The 19,630-nt window shown below is 37.8% G+C and overlaps 2 protein-coding genes across 5 annotated transcripts in view; one reads left to right on the forward strand and one right to left on the reverse strand.

Moving 5' to 3' along the window:
* The first annotated feature begins 11,225 nt into the window (after positions 1-11,225).
* Positions 11,226-15,181, forward strand: selenou1a (selenoprotein U 1a). Of its 4 annotated transcripts, none has more exons than XM_014026319.1 (7): positions 11,264-11,325; positions 12,635-12,881; positions 13,276-13,461; positions 13,551-13,642; positions 13,716-13,856; positions 14,144-14,308; positions 14,417-15,181. In XM_014026319.1, exons 2-7 carry the CDS (start codon positions 12,689-12,691, stop codon positions 14,510-14,512), a joined length of 873 nt encoding a protein of 290 aa, XP_013881773.1. In that variant the 5' UTR covers positions 11,264-11,325; positions 12,635-12,688; the 3' UTR covers positions 14,513-15,181. The 4 variants fall into 4 exon arrangements, with proteins under 4 accessions (XP_013881917.1, XP_013881773.1, XP_013881698.1 ...); XM_014026244.1 differs by lacking the exon at positions 11,264-11,325 and adding an exon at positions 12,249-12,342; XM_014026463.1 differs by lacking the exon at positions 12,635-12,881 and having other exon boundaries at positions 11,226-11,325.
* A 450-nt stretch (positions 15,182-15,631) lies between these two features.
* sfxn3 (sideroflexin 3) overlaps positions 15,632-19,630 on the reverse strand; it is a gene marked incomplete at its 5' end in the record, with an annotated part of 5,819 nt that continues 1,820 nt past the window's right edge. Inside the window, 2 exon segments of the mRNA XM_014027651.1 lie at positions 15,632-18,136; positions 18,215-18,262. Coding sequence (XP_013883105.1) covers positions 18,040-18,136; positions 18,215-18,262 — 145 coding nt within the window.

Below are 19,630 nucleotides of genomic sequence, written 5' to 3' on the forward strand. Positions count from 1 at the left end.
GTGAAATATATTTATGTTTGTGGTTGTAATGTGACAAAATATGGAAAAGTTCAAGGGGTATGAATACTTTTGCAAACCACTGTATATATATAAAAAATCCAAAGGTTGTCAACCTCCATGTTGTAACCACTTGGGACGTCCTGACATCACATGGAGCTGGTTCTGGCATGTATGCACAGAAAGTCCTAAAACAAAGAGGAAACTACAAAACCGGAAGAAAGAGATATTCAACTGACCCTGTCTTCATTGAATGCAAAGATTTGGGCTCATTTTGTTTTTTACTGAATGAGTCTGAGTTTGACATGAGCTTCACTGTGTGCAAAATTTGCAAAATGAAGATGAAGCACTTTAGAAACACGACAAATGGGCTCACATTGAGTTTTGAATGAAAAAAATAGATTTTGAATCGAATCGCGACCCCAAAAATCTGAATCGAATCAAATCGTGAGACAGTAAAAGATTCCCACCCCTATCAGAAATGCAGTGTGACTGCTTTATGCTGAAATATTTGAAAAAAAATTAGCAGGAAAAAACTCCAATTGGTTAAAACGTGATTTAAAAACACAAAGAAAAACTGCTGAAACTAGAAGAAATCAGATGAAAGAAGCGTAAAAAGTTGAAATGAGCAGAAATAAGTACAAAATTTTGCAGTTAAACAACAGCAGAAAAGGTCAAAATGATACCTAAAAAAGCTAAAATTGTCAAAATACAAGCTGAAGAAAGCTGATATTAGCTTAAATGAGTTTAAAAAGCAGAACCAGAACAAAAGGTAAAATGTACAATAAAGTTTTATGAACATTTTGAGGGTTTCAAGGATGATGATTTATTTCCAATGAGGAAAAAAAAGATTGAATTAGCTAAATATCTCAAAAAGTATTAGTACCAAACGTCATAGCCTGAACGTCCTGAAAGAGCTGGACGTTTTAAGACAGTTTAGTTTGCATTAAAACAAACATTATAATTAATTATTTCAAGCAAAATCAGAAGGAGCCACAGTAATTGTTACCTATGGAAATATCCACATTTAAGAAGCACACTTTCACCTCAGTCTTATGAAGTGACTTACTTTCTCTGGCAGTAATCACATTTGCAGCAAACAGCCATTTTCCATTTTCCATCCGGGCCGCAGCCCCGAGGCTTTCGTCTTCGTACACAACAGCAAAATATATCGAGCCATTTCCTGAGAGAAGATCAAATAACAGAGATGAGCCCCTTAGATATTTCATGGGATGGGCTTTTTAGGACAAGTGGAGCAAGTGATGCAGGGTAACAAGCAAACGAACACCTGGACAAAGAACAGGGACCGAGCCCTGCACAGACTCAGCATCTTCTCAAATGTAGATGAATAGAGTTTTGGCTCTGATTTCAGATGGTCGGCCTCGTGAATTTTAAAAAGCTCTCAGCATTGAATGAAACACCTAACTTTACCTAAACCCTTCGAAGCTCATTTAAAGTAGATTTGATGCAAAAGACCAACCAAAATATAATTGTATGTATTTATTTTTGTAAAACTATAACAGAACTCTGTAAAGCATCTTGGGGCATTTTAAAACAAATTGTGAACAAGACATGGTGTTAATAATTTAAATTATATTGTATAAACAAATGAAAACTATTTTAACTTGGTAACTTCTTCTAACTTTATCCCAGCATCCTCTTCTGTCACACCAACATTACGTCCGTGAACCTTCACTGTCTCCTCCTCCTCTGATATTAGGACTGGTTGATATTGGCAAAAAAAATGTGACTAACTGTGGCATTTTGCTGATAATGATAATGACAACTGCTCTTGCGAGTTTTTGATTTCAAATCAGTTCTGTGTTTAAATCATCAGTCAAACTAACGTCTTCATTTTAACGTGTTAAAATTGTAAGCTGTGAATTGAAGCCCTCCCTTTCCACAATGTTTAGTGCAGCAGATCTTTAATAACGCAGGCAAAAATATGTCATAACGTTGCACTAATTGCAAAGTGTCATGTATTAATTGTTGACCGTTTGTCTGATGATTAACTGCACACGATACGATTTTTCCAAACTCTCAATAAAAATCGTAACATCGTCATCTCTGCCACCTCCTGTCTTTCCAACAACTTCAAACCATACATCACAGCAGGGACTTCCACCATCCTGGAAAACGTCCCTTTCACCGCAGAAGTTTTCCTGCTTTTGACACACCTGACCTGAATGAATGATTGACAGGTTTCTGCAGAACCAACAAGAGAGCAGGGATACATCTAAAAACATGCAACACCACTGCTCAAGAGTTATTTTGTAAATTTCAAAGAAAAAAACCCACTTTATCACTTAGATACTCTTTAGTCTTTCATGTAGTTTCTTATGACTCAAGTTATGTTGAAGTAACACGTTCACTCTGGTTTTCTGTTTCAGGGAGTATGAACACCTGTCAATCATATATCATGACATTAACTAACGGTACAATCATTTTCAAACACCTCACTATAGACGTGTTGCAAAAACCATACAGCTTTACACAACTCGGATGATCCAAATGTCCAAAAAGAAAAGAGTTAAAACTGCAATATAACTCATCAACTATAAAGTCCTAAAGGGGAAAACGTGTCTAGACTTTCAGCATCAAAACTACTTCAGCGAAGCCATTTATCAGTAAACCAGAAACCTACAGCCATGTACCAAAGCAAACACTTCTGGCTGATCTGGCTCTCACCAGCTGTTAATCAGCTGTCTAAAACTCCCCTTCATGACTCTTGTTTCTGATTGGTCTACTTGTGGAGGCACGCCAAATGTGTGAGACGACCAGAAGTAGGACAAATAAAACATCGGACAAGTTGTCTGTTTGCCACAACAGTGACTTCTTTGAGATTACGTAATGCGTGTTTACTATTTGAAACTTGATAAGGCGATGGCATAAAAGTTGGATTTCATTTCCCCAAACATTTCCTCTACGTCAACTGTGCGATAACGACGGTATATTCAGACAAATAAAAATTTGTTTTTCTCTTTCACCAGCTGTCACATTTGTTAGATTTGGCCAGCTGCACAAAGCACACAGAAACACACTCTGGTAAATCAAGGTCAGTGTTCTGTGTGGTTCGCATCTAACCAACTACATAAAACCAAAGACATGAAAATCCTGCTCTGACCCCATGGGGCAGACGAAGTGTGCGATGTCAGGATGACACACTTGTCTGTCAAATCTGCCGCCGCACCGTAAAAACACTGGTAAAAAATAAATAAATGAAACCCACACACTTGTTCTGTATGCAAACATAAACGTCCACAAAAAGGGAGCGAACTCATTGGATCAAAGCTCTTGTTAATGACTGACAAGGAAAAAGACTGATTAAAAAGAAAAAAAAACAAGATTGTTCTGGTTCTGATGAAAGATAAACTGCCATCAGAGTCCAGACGAGTCTGATGGGGAAAACATGAGCAGAGATACACTGGAATTTATTGTTTTAAACAGTTATTTCAGTAATCCTAGTAGAAATACTGAACACATCGGTTTTCATTTACCTTTTTTTGGGGGGCTATAATAAAAATTTGTATATGTTTATATAGGCAGTTTAACTACTTTTTAAAATGCTTTACTTCCAAAATCCTACATACTTGACAACTGTCTGTGTGAAAGGACACTCAAAGACATAAATTCAACCCAAAATAAACATGAAAACTTCTAATAATGTAAAAGAAAAAATTGTATAGGTCCTCTGGACGGGTTCTTCTTTAATGAAACGTTTCGCCTCTTCTCCAAGAGACTTCTTCAGTCTGAGAGTTTCAGGCAAAATTCAGGCTTTTAAGCCCAGCCTCCCTGTGACTGATACTCACATCACATGGCTATCATTGACACCTAATTAACACTTATTGTTAACAGGGAGTGGAGTGATATTGGCAATGGCCGCGCTGTGTTAAAACACCTGGGTTAAAATTAAAGCCCAGGAAGTCCAACATTTCACTGATCACATCATCTCGGTGGTTGAATATATTAAGTTCACATGAGAGGATGTAAAAAATGGCAGGTTGGCGTTCCTGGATTGCGATGTCTCAGTTTCGGATGGAGGACGGTTGGAAACTGGCGTATATCGTAAGCCCACCCACACAGACCAATATTTGTGTTTTGACTCCCACCACCCACTGGAACACAAGTTAGGAGTGATCAGGACTCTGTACCACAGAGCAGACAGTGTCCCTACAAACCCAGGAGCCAGGCAGAAAGAGAAATCACACACACGACAGGTCCTGGAGCAGTGTGGTTATCCTGACTGGGCTTTCCTGAAAGCAGACAGGAAACACAGACAGGATTCCATGCAACCTTCAGGTGAAAATGATGACCCCAAACCCAGACCCAAACCAGTGGTTATTCCATATGTTGCGGGTGTTTCGGAGAAACTGAGACGTTTATTTTCTAAACATGATGTCCCAGTGGCTTTCAAACCCCAAAACACATTACGGCAAAGGCTGGTTCACCCCAAAGATCCGGTGCCCCGGCACAAACAGAGCAATGTTGTATATGCTGTTAAGTGCCAGGAGGACTGTGACCAGTTATACATCGGGGAAACAAAGCAGCCACTGTTCAAAAGAATGTCCCAACACAGACGAGCTACATCTAATGGCCAGAACTCTGCAGTTTTCACTCATTTACAGGCCAGCGGTCACTCTTTCAGAGATGAGGATGTTCTCATTCTTGATAGGGAGGAACGTTGGTTTGAGAGAGGAGTAAAAGAAGCCATTTTTGTGAAGAAAGACCGTCCATCATTAAACAGAGGTGGAGGCCTCCGTTTTCAGCTGTCCCCCTCCTACAGCGCTGCCATTACCATTATCACTCCACCCCATGTTAACAATAAGTGTTAATTAGGTGTCAAAGATAGCCATGTGATGTGAGTATCAGTCACACGGAGGCTGGGCTTAAAAGCCTGAATTTTTCCTGAAACTCTCAGACTGAAGAAGTCTCTTGGAGGAGAGACAAAACGTTTCATTAGAGAAGAACCCGTCCAGAAGACCTATACAATTTTTTTCTTTTTGATTTTTTACCTGGATTACTGAGATGCATCAGGACATTTTAATAAAGTACATATTTTTGATAGTTTGACACCCCTGTTATAAAGTAATTTTCCCAGTGAGCCAGTTGTGATTAACTAAACTTTGACTAAACATGAAACGTCACGTTACTCATCTCCTGGCCAAAACTGAGCACCTCTAACAAACAATAACTGAGCTCTATGTGGTATTTCATGCATTGAAACAGGGTTTTACCCCATCCTCTTGTACACACTGAAAAACACTATGTGTACAACTGACTAAATGCGAAATAAATACTATAAAAAGTAGTGGTGTCCCGATACCAATACCAGCCTTTTTACCAGTACTTGTACTCATTCAAAATGCTCCGATACTGGTATCGATACCATATTTGATACCCATTTAAATGTGTATGTAAGTAAATTTTTATTTGTAAAATAGTGTTTCATTAACTTTCTTTTTCTTGTAAAGTTGTAAATTTAGCTAAATAAATTTTAAAAATGTCTTACAGCTTACATTTAAAGTAAAAAGTTCAGTTCCACGTTTAAGAAACATACCGTACAGAAGTTGAAAGAACATCTAATTTGTTGTTTTAATTTATTTTAAAATATTTCAACAGTAAATATGATGCTGTATATTTCAAAAGCCACTTTGTTCTAATAAAAAAATTATTTTAAAGCCGTTGTGTAATGTTTAGGTTCTAACTCAGTGAGTACTCGGTATCGGTACTGGCAGGCCACTCACAGGCCTTGAGTTTGACACATGTGCTTTATATTAACTGGGTCTAAAGGACTAAATATTTATGTGTAGCAAAGCCACCAACACATGACTTAAACACATAAAGGTGCATTTTATTAACACAGGACAATTCTAAGATGTGATACATTAAATAACAGACAATATTTTGGCCTTGCTTTGTTGACTTAAGTGTGTTTTTGATCAATGCACAAATCAGCAAATTTCCTCAAAGATGATAAGCAAACTCTGACTGCTTTTGTGTTTTTATTTATCAACCGCTCAGTTTCTAAAAGCTCCTTCTTATGAACCCATCATCCACCCCTCACCGTGGTCCATAATCCCAAACCAGATATCAAAGCGATTTGAGACTACCGTGTGTCACACCGAGCTCCGGTTGAGTTTGAAAAGGTGAGTCAGTGGCCACATGAGAGCCAGGCTCAAACTTGACAGAACAGGATGAGATACAGCGGGTAAAATAAGTATTGAACACGTCACCATTTTTCACAGTAAATATATTACTAGAGGTGCTAATGACATGAAATTTTCACCAGATGTTGGTAACAACCCAAGTGATCCATATATACAAAGAAATCAAACCATAAATGTCCAGAAATTGTTATTTGTAATAATGTGGAATGGCACAGGGAAAAAGTATTGAACACGCTTACTGAAATTTATCTAATACTTTGTACAAAAGCCTTTGTTGTCAATGACAGCTTCAAGACGCCTCCTGTATGGAGAAACTAGTGGCATGCATTGCTCAGGTGTGATTTTGGCCCATTCTTCCACACAAACAGTCTTCAAATCTTGAAGGTTTCGTGGACCTCTTCTATGAACTCTGATCTTTAGTTCTTTCCATAGATTTTCTGTTGGATTCAGGTCAGGTGATTGGCTGGGCCATTCCAGCAGCTTTAGTTTCTTTCTCTGAAACCAAATGAGAGTTTCCTTGGCTTTGTGTTTGGGCTCATTGTCTTGCTGAAATGTCCAGCCACGTTTCATCTTCATCATCCTGGTAGATGGAAGCAGATTTTTATCAATAATGTCTCTGTACATTTTTCCACTCATCCTTCCTTCAATTATTTGAAGTTTGCCAGTACCATATGCTGAAAAACAGCCCCACACCATGATGTTCCCACCTCCAAACTTCACTGTTGGTATGGTGTTTTTGGGCTGATGTGCAGTGCCGTTTGACCTCCAAACATGATGTGTATTCTGGCATCCAAACAGTTCAGTTTTGGTCTCATCTGACCAGACTATGTTCTCCCAGTATTACACAGGCTTGTTTAAATGTTGTGCAGCAAACTTTAAAGGAGCTTCAACATGCTGTTTCTTCAGCAGTGGAGTCTTGCGTGGTGAGCGTGCATACAGGCCATGGTAGTTCAGTGCATTCCTTATTGTTTTCTTTGAAACAAACAAACCTGCTAATTCCAGGTCTTTCTGAAGCTCTCCACAAGTGGTCCTTGGCTCTTGGACAACTCTTCTGATAATTCTTTTCACTCCTCTGTCAGAAATCTTGTGAGGAGCACCTGGTGGTGGTCGGTTTATGGTGAAATAATGTTCTTTCCACTTCTGAATTATGGCCCCAACAGTGCTCACTGGAACCTTCAGAAGTTTAGACATTCTTCTGTAACCGATGCCATCATTATGCTTTGCAATAATGAGGTTGTGAAGGTCTTGAGAGAGCTCTTTACTTTTACCCATCATCAGATGGTTCTTGTGTGATACCTGGCCATCATTTGGGACTGAACCAGCTGATATTAACTTGCACTGACAAGGGGCAGGCTTGYTTTCTAATTACTGAGAGAGTTCAGCTGGTGTCTTGGCTTTCCATGCCTTTTTACACCTCCCTTTCTTCATGTGTTCAATACTTTTTCCCTGTGCCATTCCACATTATTACAAATAACTTAATTTCTGGACATTTATGTTTGATTTCTTTGTATGTATGGATCACTTGGGTTGTTACCGACATCTGGTGAAAATTTCATGTCATCAGCACCTCTAGTAATACAGTATATTTACTGAGAAAAATGGTGACGTGTTCAATACTTATTTTACCCACTGTAAATGCCCCCCTCACAGCCTCTGTGCTGTTAACACCTGTTAGTCTTTCCTCAGGTTCAAGGACACCTGGTTTTCACCCACAGCTCTCCTCTTTGCACTCTGAGCTCCAGCTGGCCAGTTTCATCTAGAGGGGACAGAATCAGAACCGGGGCACGAGCTTCCACCGGCAGCTTCAAAGACCGCAGGGTGATTACAGGTTGTTACATAAGACGTTACCTGTCAATAAACAGGAGATAAACACACGAGCTGCCAGCGGTGCAATTAAAGCCGGTGGACTCGTTGGCCTTCTTTCATAACTTACTACTTTGCTCTCTGACTGCCTGCGCCCGTACAATAAGTTAATGACGAGTCAACAAATGTGCGCGAGCAGGAGCTGTTCCACGGGAGGTGGGGTGCAAATCCTCGGCTGTGATTGGCTGTCACTCCCATTTGTGAACGCTGCTTGTTTGTGTGCAATCAGAATGGCAAAACAATCCACAAACCTCACAGACAAGTCATCTGAAGCCTGCATTGTTATACTACAAACTGTTTTAACGGGTCACATCAAAGAAGCTCATCTTACAAGGATCTCGCAAAAATTCACCCGTTATTCGTCGCGTTTCACATTAGGTGCGTGAAAATCGACTGAAACAACAAAAACAAGCGTCTAGGCAGGAGCACAAGCCTGAAGGCTGCCCGGTAGGCCCGTCAGAGGGAGCACAGCAGCTGAGCTCGGGGGATGTCATCCTACCCCGTCTCTACTCCAGCCCTTTTTGGACCTTCAGCACATTCCTGTGCGAAGCTGTTCCCCCAATGAATGAAATACTACTAAAGTAGAACTCGGAAACACTCGGTCATCTCAGACTTTAGAAAAGAAAAGTCTTTACTTGACTCGTCTGTAAAACAGCAGAAAAACAGAATAACTATAAAGCAAAAAAGTCAGACTATTTTCCTTTGAATGCTCCTTAAACACAGACCCCTTCTTTTGACTGCACCAGACTCTTCTAATCAATTTATAAGCTGCTATCTTTACAGTAAAAATCAACCTTAATCAGGGACAGGATGTTTGTTTTAAAGCACTGTAACCACAAAACAGGAAAAAATATTGTGCAATCTATTTATTTTTTTTGGATGCTCCACAGCAGTGGTTCCCAAACTTTTTATCTTCTGACCCACAAAATATCCAYGGAAAAAAAACTTGTGACCCCAAATATTACTGTTCTGAGGACACGAACTTCATTAATAACCCTAAAAACACAGGCTTTTTGACAATCTAAACAGCTTGTACACAAATATAAATACTTATTTATAGTTATTTTGTGTTTTTGTAATAGGTATAGGAAAAATATTACATCAGCAATTATTTTATTACCCTTTAAATTGATTTCTGGAGATTATCCAGGTGCTTCATGACCCATAATTGGGTCCCAAGCCCAACTTTGGGAACYAAARTGCAGTGGTTCCCAAACTTTTCARCTTWTGACCCACARAATTGTACAAAACAGTAGCAGAGACCTGWGCCCCCAACTATTTTTGGATGATAAACATTTGTATCAGGTCAACAAAACATGGGCATAGTAACAATATTTTTATACTACATTTACCCATTTTAAATACACTAACCTCACTCCTTTGTAACAACTAAGGCAAAAATGTAATTAATTCCTAAAATCTTTTCAGGACCCCACCTTGATGTTTCGGGACCCCACTTTGGGTCCCGACCCCAACTTTAGGAAACACTGCTCCACAGGGTTTCACAAAAAAAAAAGTATTTATTTAATCAGTTATACTGAACAGCATGATTGAAGGTGCGGCTGCACTATGTATGGAAACAGTCATGTTGACATTCAGAAAGGTGTACTGAGATAATGGTTTGGTGCTCTGTGTTCAATACTGGTTGCTTTTTTTTAAATCAGGAGGATAACACTGATTATGCTGATGTTTAAATCAAGTTTAAGGAGAAGTAGAACATGAGTAAAATGTACAGATCTTGTTACTTTTTCTTAAATTCCTGTGCCGTGGAGGATTTCTAAGTGTTTTATTACTGTGTGGATTACATCTTACTCTGGTAAGTTTAGAATAAAATCAGTTATTTGGTAATGAAGAAGTGGTTATTTTGATTTTTTTTTACACCAGGCTGTTTCCAGTATTGTTTTTCTGAATTTTATCAACCTTACTTACAGATGTAACAATTAGAAGTGTGGTCATCTTTAAAATCTCCAGCAGAGGTCAGTGTTCGTCTGAGTTTCATGTCAGGGCTCCTCCAGCCCTCACAGATGAGAATCTTACAAATTATTATCTTGGTTTATTATTTTACAATACAGAAGAGTAGAAGAAAGATGGAGGTGGTGACCACAAAATAAAAAGATTTAATAACAGAATGTTTTAAACTAAATAAATTCAACTTCAAGAGGAACTAATTATAGAGAGAAAAATGTGAGAAGTATATTTAAAAACTGCAACAACTTCCTTTTTTGTGCAACTAATGGATTCTGATCATCCTGTTACCCAGAAGAAAAAATGCAGCCTTTACAGGTTTATGTAAGAAATTTTTTAATGACATATTGGTGATTCAAAGTTTCAAAACTGTCCTGCATTGCTTTTTATATAAAAAATAAATAAATAAAATTCACGCCTGATTGTTAGTTTGGATAAAGATCATGATTGCGTCAATGATTACTTCTCAAAAAGTACTTTGAAAATATGAAAGTGTGCGTTTACAAAATCCCCCCATTAAATACATTAAGTTCAAGGTGGTAATCAGCTTTATGTCCCTCTCAGACTAAAAAAAAAAAACAAACCTTATGGCTGCAAAACAGGTTCACATTTGGGCTGGTGTGTGGAAAAACCTGTGGAGGACTGATGTGCAGGAGATGTGTCATGAATGGATCACAGAACCGGTCATGTGCCCGGCCTAAGAATGAGACGAGTTTCACCTGTAAAATGAGAAAAGAAAGTGTTTGAAATTAAAAACAAAGCAGTCACAAAAACAAACAAACAAAAAAAAAAAAAAAAACCATAAAGACACAATGAGACAAAAGTGACTAATCAATATGATTCAAAACAGTTACAGAAGAATGCAGAACAAAAACTTCAGGGACATAAGAGAATGACCTAAAATAAATGAACAAAGACACACAAAATATTAGAAAATTATGTAAAACGACTATAAATTATTTTTTGAATGATCCCTGATACAGATGAGTGACAAAAATACATAAATCATTGACCACATAAAGATATATAAATTAAATAAACCATAAAAATAAGAAAAATGTTAAATAGCTCTATAATTTAAAATGAAACATGTGACCCATGGGCCTATTTATTTAACATTTTTGGGTCACCTTGCCCCACCTGTTAATTAAAATTTAGACTTGGCCATACTTGTGTTCTTCAATAAAGCCTTTCTCGAAGATTCGTCCCGCCTGTCTGTCCGCCATGTTGGCTCGATTAGTTTTCCTGCTCGGACTCGTTTAGTCGGCCTGCCTGCTCTGAAGTAAACCTGTGTCGACCACTGCGTCGTAGTTCGCTGTTTCATTGCTTGTTGGTGAGTGGGGTTTTATCACAGAATTATCTAATGAATTTTAAACCTTTAGCGAGTCTTTGTCTGATTCTGGTCGGGCCGGACTCCGTGTAACACAGAGAGTAAACCTCAGCTAAAATCGATCGCCATTGATTGTAGCCAAACCTGTCACCAGTCCAGAAGTTCACGTAGCCTAAAACACTTCAGTTTGTCCTGTTTTTGAAATACCTTTTTAAACAGCCTGTGAATTGTTATAGAGCTGGGTAAGTTAGACGAATAAGTCACAATAGACCAAATGTTTTTAGATGTTTGTATTATTTTGTCTTTAATTTTGCACTGGCTTTTTGTGTTTTATTTCGAAAGGCTACGTCGGACTGGTTTTGAGACGTGTTGAATGAAACCCTGGTAATAAGTAACCTTCAACAGAGATCAAATGCTTTTGTGACACTTGTGCGTTTCTATTTTTATTTCTACTTTTATTTATTATTTCATTTTTATTTTATAAAAATCGCGAAAATTCCTAATGTGTTGGCTTTTTGAGGTATTTTATTTTGAAATCAGAAAAGGAGAAAAATACACACAGGCCGTAATGTTTGGTGAAGTCGCGCACTACAGATTTAAATACATATTGTTTTCTGTGTGGTCATATGAAAGCAGTAAACTGTAAAGTTTTATAGAGAAGTTTTTTATTATTGTTTTATAAATTTATAGATATATAAATCACTACTTTGTAGTCTTTCTTATTGCACTGCAGATGTACAATGGTAAGTTATACTTGATTGCAGTGCATTTCTGTGGAACTTGTGGGTCTCTATTTTTTTACCAGGAAAAAACAACAACAACAACAACAAAAAAAAACCTCTTCCTCATTTGACAGACGTCTCTATTGGCTGCTTCTTTTATCGTGTTTATCTCTCTTTTTTCCCCTCCTGACTTTGGTGACTAAGTTATAAAGCACAATGACTCAAATACATCACTTTGAAAGCGGATGAGCTGAAGCACTGAGAAGAGCAGCTTTGTTTGCACTTTGACAACAGACAAGTCAGTATTATTCTTACTTTGGAATTGTTTGAATAGAGAAGTCAGTTCATTTCTCCTTTTTGTGTTGCATGCTGTGTTTGTTTGACATGTTAATACATTTTACTCAAATGAGAACTTAGAAAAAGTAATAGTTTAATTACAAAAAAACTGTCAAATTAGGTAAAAAACCGCTTTTCCTTTTTTTTTTTTTTTTTTTGTTAATACTTTTAACAGGTGCAGGTAGTTATTGCATTACAGCACAGTGGCTTGGTCTGACCTTTTATAAGAAAGCCTTGTGTTTTATGTCTTCCAGTGAGATTTTGAGGATCTTGTTAGTGAGAAGCTCAGACTTTACCCACAGTCACAGATGCTGGCTCTGTCCAGATGTTCGCCTGCTCTGAGGTGGAGACTTCCCCTGTGCTGCTCTGCTGTCCCTGTGGGGAGCTCCACCGTGAGCAGCCAGCCCTCCGCCACAACCCGACCGCAGTTTGTAACAACCCAGACCATGTGGTTTCACCAGAGTAGAGCCAAAGCAAGTCCTGATCCAAAGATCCCTTCAGGCAAGGACGTATTTGTCGGCTGCCACAGTTAGCTGCCCACCGTTGCAACAGGAAGCATTTTTTAATGTGAACAAATTTCTCTTTTTGATTTTATCTTTCAGCTAATATATGATGCAAATAGACTAGAGAAAAACGTCACATTAACAACATTTAAGTGCAATTTCTTATTATTCTTGTTGATGCAAAGAAAATGAATTTTATTTCTGTGCAGCTGAGAGCTGATTAGATATTTAAAAACCTTGAGCTCAAAGATTAAACATGGTGTCATTTTTAAAACACGGTAGATAAAAATAGGTTTGTTCCATCTTTATCCGATATGTGTTTGAGGGGGCTGAGTGTGAAGAGAGAGAAACTGCTGTTGTTTATTTTTTATTTTTTGCTTTGTTTTCCGCAGTGTCTGCCTTCTGGTCCGGACTGGAGCAGGAGCTGTTAGAGATGGGGGTATGGTCGGTGGGTCTGGGGGCTGTCGGAGCGGCCCTAGCTGGGATCTTCTTAGCAAACACCGATATTTGTCTTCCTAAAGGCTCAAAAGCATCACTGGAATACCTGGAAGATGCAGATCTGCGTTCCACAGCGGAAGGTAGATTCCAGGTCCGGTTTGAGCGTCAGGTTTAAGTGTTGCTGTAGAGAGTTTATTCTTTGTTGTTTTTTTTTTTTTTTTGTCTTCAGATGAGAAAACCATCAAAGCAAAGGTCCTGTGGGAAGAGAACGGGGCAGTGGTGATGGCCGTAAGGCGGCCTGGATGATTTTTGTGCAGAGAGGTAGCTTCAGTTTGAACGGTGAGGCTTGTCGGTCTCATTTCTCCCAGTGTTTACGTTTCCGTTCTTACTGCAGGAGGCCTCCGAGCTGTCCTCTCTGAAACCCCAGCTGGAGGAGCTCGGGGTCCCTTTGGTCGCTGTGGTGAAAGAAAACTTGGCCGCAGAGATCGAGGGCTTCAGACCGCACTTCGCCGGGGACATCTACATTGATGAACAGGTTTGCGTAGAGATTTACTCTGAACCCTTGATGAATCTCATCACTTTTTTTTTTTTTACTGCTAATGCCTATTTTTGGAGTAACTTGGTCTATAAAATCAGTTGAAATGAGCTCAAACTGCAGTGCAGAGAATGTGAAAATATTACTTTTTGCTGTAACTGAGATCTGTGTAAAAATGCATCTATTAAATTCAGTCTAGTGATCCCAGTAATTAAAAGAGTCGGTCAGTATCTTACCTGCAGTAGACAGAGTAATATCAGTGAGATTTTATTTTTTTACATTTGTAGAAACATTTCTACGGACCACTGCAGAGGAGGATGGGAGGTTTGGCCTTCCTTCGCCTCGGCGTGTGGAGGAACTTCTTTCGGGCCTGGAAGTCTGGTTACAAGGGCAACATGAACGGGGAGGGCTTCATCCTTGGGGGAGTGTTTGTTATCGGACCAGGAAACCAGGTTAGTTGGTCGAACATCAGAGTTGCACAGATTTGTCAAACACATCTAACAGGAATCCTCCCTACATTGAAACTGCATGTTTTTTTTTTTTTTTGTTTTTTTTTGCAGGGGATCCTCCTGGAACACCAGGAGAAGCAGTTTGGAGATAAAGTGGACATAAAAGACGTTCTGCAGGCTGTAAAGAAAATCGTTCCAGAGAAGTAGTTTCTGCAGCATTAATGAAGCAAGTACACTTAAGATCAAATGAGCAAACGGAACATTTTTAATGAGCTATAATTTGTTTACATAGATTATGATAGAATAATGTGCTGCTGAAGCTCTAAAATGCAGGACAGAGCTAATGCTTTTTCTCAGTGTGTTTGAATATTCCACAAAACGTCCAAAAAGAAATTAATGTTTTTTTTTTGCCACAAGCATAAACCCGCCCCGCCTAAAGGCAACATTTCAGGTACAGAAATATTCAGGTAGTGATAAACTTGAAATGTCCCAACTACTGATTTTAATCTAAAGGCCGGCCTTCATACTTGATCACATTTATCTGTCCGCTATATATCTGACACAATCAATGCTGTCTTCTTGTAAAAGCTGACTTTACTGCTGACCTGACACCTGAATGCCCTCTGACATGGAGGACAGGAGTGTGTGATCCGTGTGTGTGTGATAATGACAACTTGACTCTAAACTCAGTGAGAGGAGCTAGTTCGATGCTGGACACACACACCGGTTCAGTTCCTTCCCTCGAGCAGAGGATTGTTTGTGGTTTGGTCACGTAGTAGGTTCTGCTTTGCACGAGTGTTTGTAGGAGGCATGTACTGTGCTGTTCAGCTGCTACTGAATAATAATAATAATAATAATAAACACTTTAATGTTGAAGCTTTCGTGTGTGTGTTTTTTTCAATTTGCTTGTGATTTCCTGATTTGGAAATGTCTTCAAATTTGTTGCGGGCGTGGATAAAACTTTATCGGCTATTAAAATAATAAACCTGCTAATTTTTTTTGCTAATAAAGATTTACATTCAAAATACTTGTATTAAATTATAGGATGAAAACAACCTTGCAAGAAAATCCCTGCCTGCTTTTCTTTGGCTGTCTATTTTACCAAAAATATTAGTTTGACTTGTTTCAGTTTTCATCAAATTTATTGTTTTATCAAATTTGATCATTTTAACAATACAATCTTTTTTAACTAAAACCTTGAGAGGGTATCAAAAATATGAATCGCACTGAAATGACTAAGCATGTTATATTTTACAAAAACAAGCTGAAAAGCTTCAGTCATCAAGTATTTTAGTTTAGTGTTAAATCATTGAGCAGACGCATCTAAACATTTTGTCACACATTTTATTTTATTGCTTTCAGCAGAATACCTTTCACATAAGATTCAAATTAACAAAAACAAGAGGAGTGAACACTGTGCACCAATACTGACGGGTCTGTGTACAAACAAGATAATCCAAACATTCATGGAGCGTAACAGAGATTTTTACATCCGAGTAGTCATCCCAACAAAAGTGAAAATCAAGTGTTTTGGGGCTTGTTTACATGTGTAAGTTGATGAAATGTGTTTAAATATTTAAAACCAGAACTGCTTGTCCTTAGTGAATATTTGACACTTTACAGGGGAAAAGCCACGTGAAGCATTCGGAAGCAAAACTAAAGTTTTTAAAAAGCTACAAACTTCATTTTTATGAGATTCCGGCAGTTCAGTCACAAGCTGAGATGAACTCCGTAATCCACTGATTCCAACGCTTCGATTTGTTCGGAACCCTTTTACTACAGGAAACCAGCAGAAAGCAGGCTCACGAGGTTCACTCAACACAATAAAAGAAAAAACGGTGTTTAAAAAGCAGCGTAAACCCAGTCAACTTTCAGCAACACTCCTCGCATCAATCGTATTTTAAATAAAGCTGCTAAATCTACTCTAAAATATTGCAGTGCTGTATTTGTTGGATTCAAGCATTTCAAAATAAATGAGTACGTGTGGGATTTAAATATTTATAAAGATCAGAATAAATAATTTCCATGTCAATAAAGCTAACAGAACGAATATACTCACATTCGGCTAATTTGTAAGTCTCGATGCAACTGCTAACATTTCAGATGACATAAAAACAATAACTTATTTCAGCATACTAAATTAACCTGTAGAGCAGCCACTACAGTCCCTTTTACTTTAAACGAATGATTACACAGCTACAAGTTTCACCATAAACATGTCCTCTACACTCATACTGTCACTACGTAGGATTTTCTACAGGCAAATACAAAACATCACGTTGCACAAATGCTGAAATATGGATGGTAGTTTTTCTGCATCATGTTGGCTTTAGAAAGAGGAACACTTCTCTGATCTGATAACCTTTTTAGCAGAAGAGGCGCTCGCTCAGTCGCAGGGAAACGGTTCGTCTGTAAACAAACAGCTGATGTTTTAGTGCATTTCTGGGGCCGGTTTGGTCGAGTCCTTTACGTTATATACAGCAGTCAAGAAAAAAATATACTTATCTATATATAACTAAGACAAACACTTGGATAAATTCACTATCAGTACAATATAACCACAACGGACAGAGTTCGATGAATATATTTGATCAGAGATGCTCAAACTGAAACTGCACAAAACTGGCTTCCTTCACTTCTAATAGGATCTAAATATTTTACTAAATTTGGTCTGAGAGAGCTTTTGCAGGCAGCCTCGTTTATGCAAATAAAACGTTTGTGCTAGATTTGTCTTCAAAACGAAATAAAAACCTTGAGCTATTTTGAGTTTAAAAGCTTTAACTAAACATTTAAACCATGAAACTGGTCAGACTTAAGAAAAACTTTAGATAGCAGCGTTTTTAACCACTTCCTCTCAGCAACGCAACACGATAGAACACCCACAAACCAAACATCTCTTAAAGAAACTATTAATCTAAAACAAGCTGCAGAACGTCTTCATAAGATATAAAAACTCTCGTTAGATTTTACTCATTTAGCTGTAATATTTTAAATACATTTGTTTGGACAGGTAACTAGCACCACATTAACTTGTCTATGAACAGGAGAGGATATAAGTACACTTAAAGGAGAGATGAATGGAGAAATAAAGCTGCACAGGTTGACAAAAGGCAGACAAAACAGGATGTTTACAATCAGGAGATGGACCGAGCTGCTTAACACTTTTCTGTGTAATTATATTACTGATAAAAAGAGGCAACAAGTGTATCATATATAGAAGGTGTGAAATATTTTAAATTAAGTTTTCAAAACAGTGATGAGACTAAGCAAGGATTTTAAAAAGTGAGCACACGAAACCATTGTTTTTTTTTTTTTTTTTTTTTACAACTTACGAGCACAAGCCTTCATTTGCAGCTGGAATCATTTATCAGGACGTTGGTTTGAGCGCAGCAAGAAACGACAACAAGATTGATAATCTTTAGTTGCCACACAATCAGTAGTTCAGTCTATTGGAAGACAAAAAAACCCACAACAGATTTTAAAAAAAATCAAACATGTTTCTTAACAAGATTCATTCTATAAAGAAAAGCGTAAGGATTATTTCTACATGACATGTAGAAATAATAACTTCCACTGACTTAAAGCAGCTCAATGCAGTAAAAAACAACAACAGTACACACAAAAACATAAATACATTTAACTTTTCTCCCTCACATGTGCCCATGATAACAGACGTGTGTGTCAGTGTGCATGTGGGAGTTTCGTGCGTGTGCTTGGAGACGTGCCGGCTGCGCCTACAGGCCCTTGTTGAAGAAGACCGTGGTGGTGTGAGGACTCGTCTGTCGTATCCTCTCCTGCAGATCTGCTTCCAGGCTGCTCACGTTCATAGAGCTACAAAGAGACGGTCGGCCGTTATTGTGTTGTGTTCGGTAACGCTTCGTGAACAACGAAAGGCGGCGTGAAAATTACCTTTTCTGAGGAAACAGGGCGCAGCACAGAGGAGTTGCAAACACCAGACTACAAATGAGAACAGAACAGGATGTTTGGGACATCTCTCTCAAAAATAAATACAATAAAGCTACATTCACACTGCACGTCTTAATGCTCGATTCTGATTTTTTTTGTTCAGTCGTTCACATTCTATTTTAAAAGCAACTTCCATCAGATTCTAATGTGAACGCTGTACCGTTAATTCCACTCACATGTGCAGAAGAAGACCTAACGTCACATCCTGTTCAAGGAAGTAAATATGGACGCTACATGTTAGCGTGTCGATTCTGAAGTTGTTGGGCAATCAGAGGAGATTAAATAATTATCTGACCTGCTTGTTTAGTCCACAGTTTACAACCAGCTGCTCCAGCGCAGCATTTATTTATGGTAATGAGAGCAATGTGCTGAAAGTAAAACTAACTAAATTTGGTATTGATATGATCCAAAACTGATGTTATAATAATAATATTAATAAGTCTCTGTCAGTGTGCCCCAGGGCAGCTGTGGCTACAATGTAGCTCACTGCCATCAGTGTGTGAATGTGAGTGTGAATGAATGATGCATGAAAAATTGTAAAGCGTCTTTGAGGGTCTCGAAAAGCGCTATATAAAACTAATGCATTATTTTTATTATTATTATTATTATAATAATCAAATAGAATAAAAATAAACAATAAATTGTTGTACAAGGCAATAAAAACAGAAATAAGCTACTCTGCAGGAAAATTTCAAAGAAAAACAGTCATGACAGACTCATGTTCTAAGAGGGTGTGCAATTAAGTCAAGTTTAGGGCTGCAACTAACGATTATTTTAATAATCGATTATTCGATTAATCGGCCAAATCATTAAAATGCTTAATTACAAGAATATGAGTAGGTATAAATAAATTTCATTCCTGTATAAATTAGGGATGCAAGTTATTGATAAATTAATCTGAAGTTGATTATCTTATAGATTGACTAACGATTAAATGATAAGCAGACATTTTCTTGAAAACCAGAGTTTTCTCTTGAATCAAGAGGGTATTTTCATAACATGAAGATTTTTTTTATAATCTCCTGAATTAAAAAACAGAAGCACATTATAAATATTTTAACAATTTATTTTGCCAGTTGTATTAAATACTGACTGAAAAAAAAATGTGTATTTCTCACTCATACAACAGAATTTTAATAGGTTACTGAATGAGGAAAATAGATTAAAAGAATAAAATATGATTTTTTAAAACTATTATTCATGTATTATAATTAGAATTTATTTACATTTAACATTTATAATTTTTCTTTAATTCTTTACTTTATTTTTCCTTGTTGGTTCTGTCTGACTAAAACATTGTTTGACCCAGTAAACGGTTCTGAAGCAGCCCACCCCTCCCCAACTGAGGCAGACCTGCTG

This window comes from Austrofundulus limnaeus, unplaced genomic scaffold (genome assembly GCF_001266775.1).
Source record: "Austrofundulus limnaeus strain Quisiro unplaced genomic scaffold, Austrofundulus_limnaeus-1.0 Scaffold0, whole genome shotgun sequence".
In the NCBI taxonomy this organism is placed as follows: domain Eukaryota; kingdom Metazoa; phylum Chordata; class Actinopteri; order Cyprinodontiformes; family Rivulidae; genus Austrofundulus; species Austrofundulus limnaeus.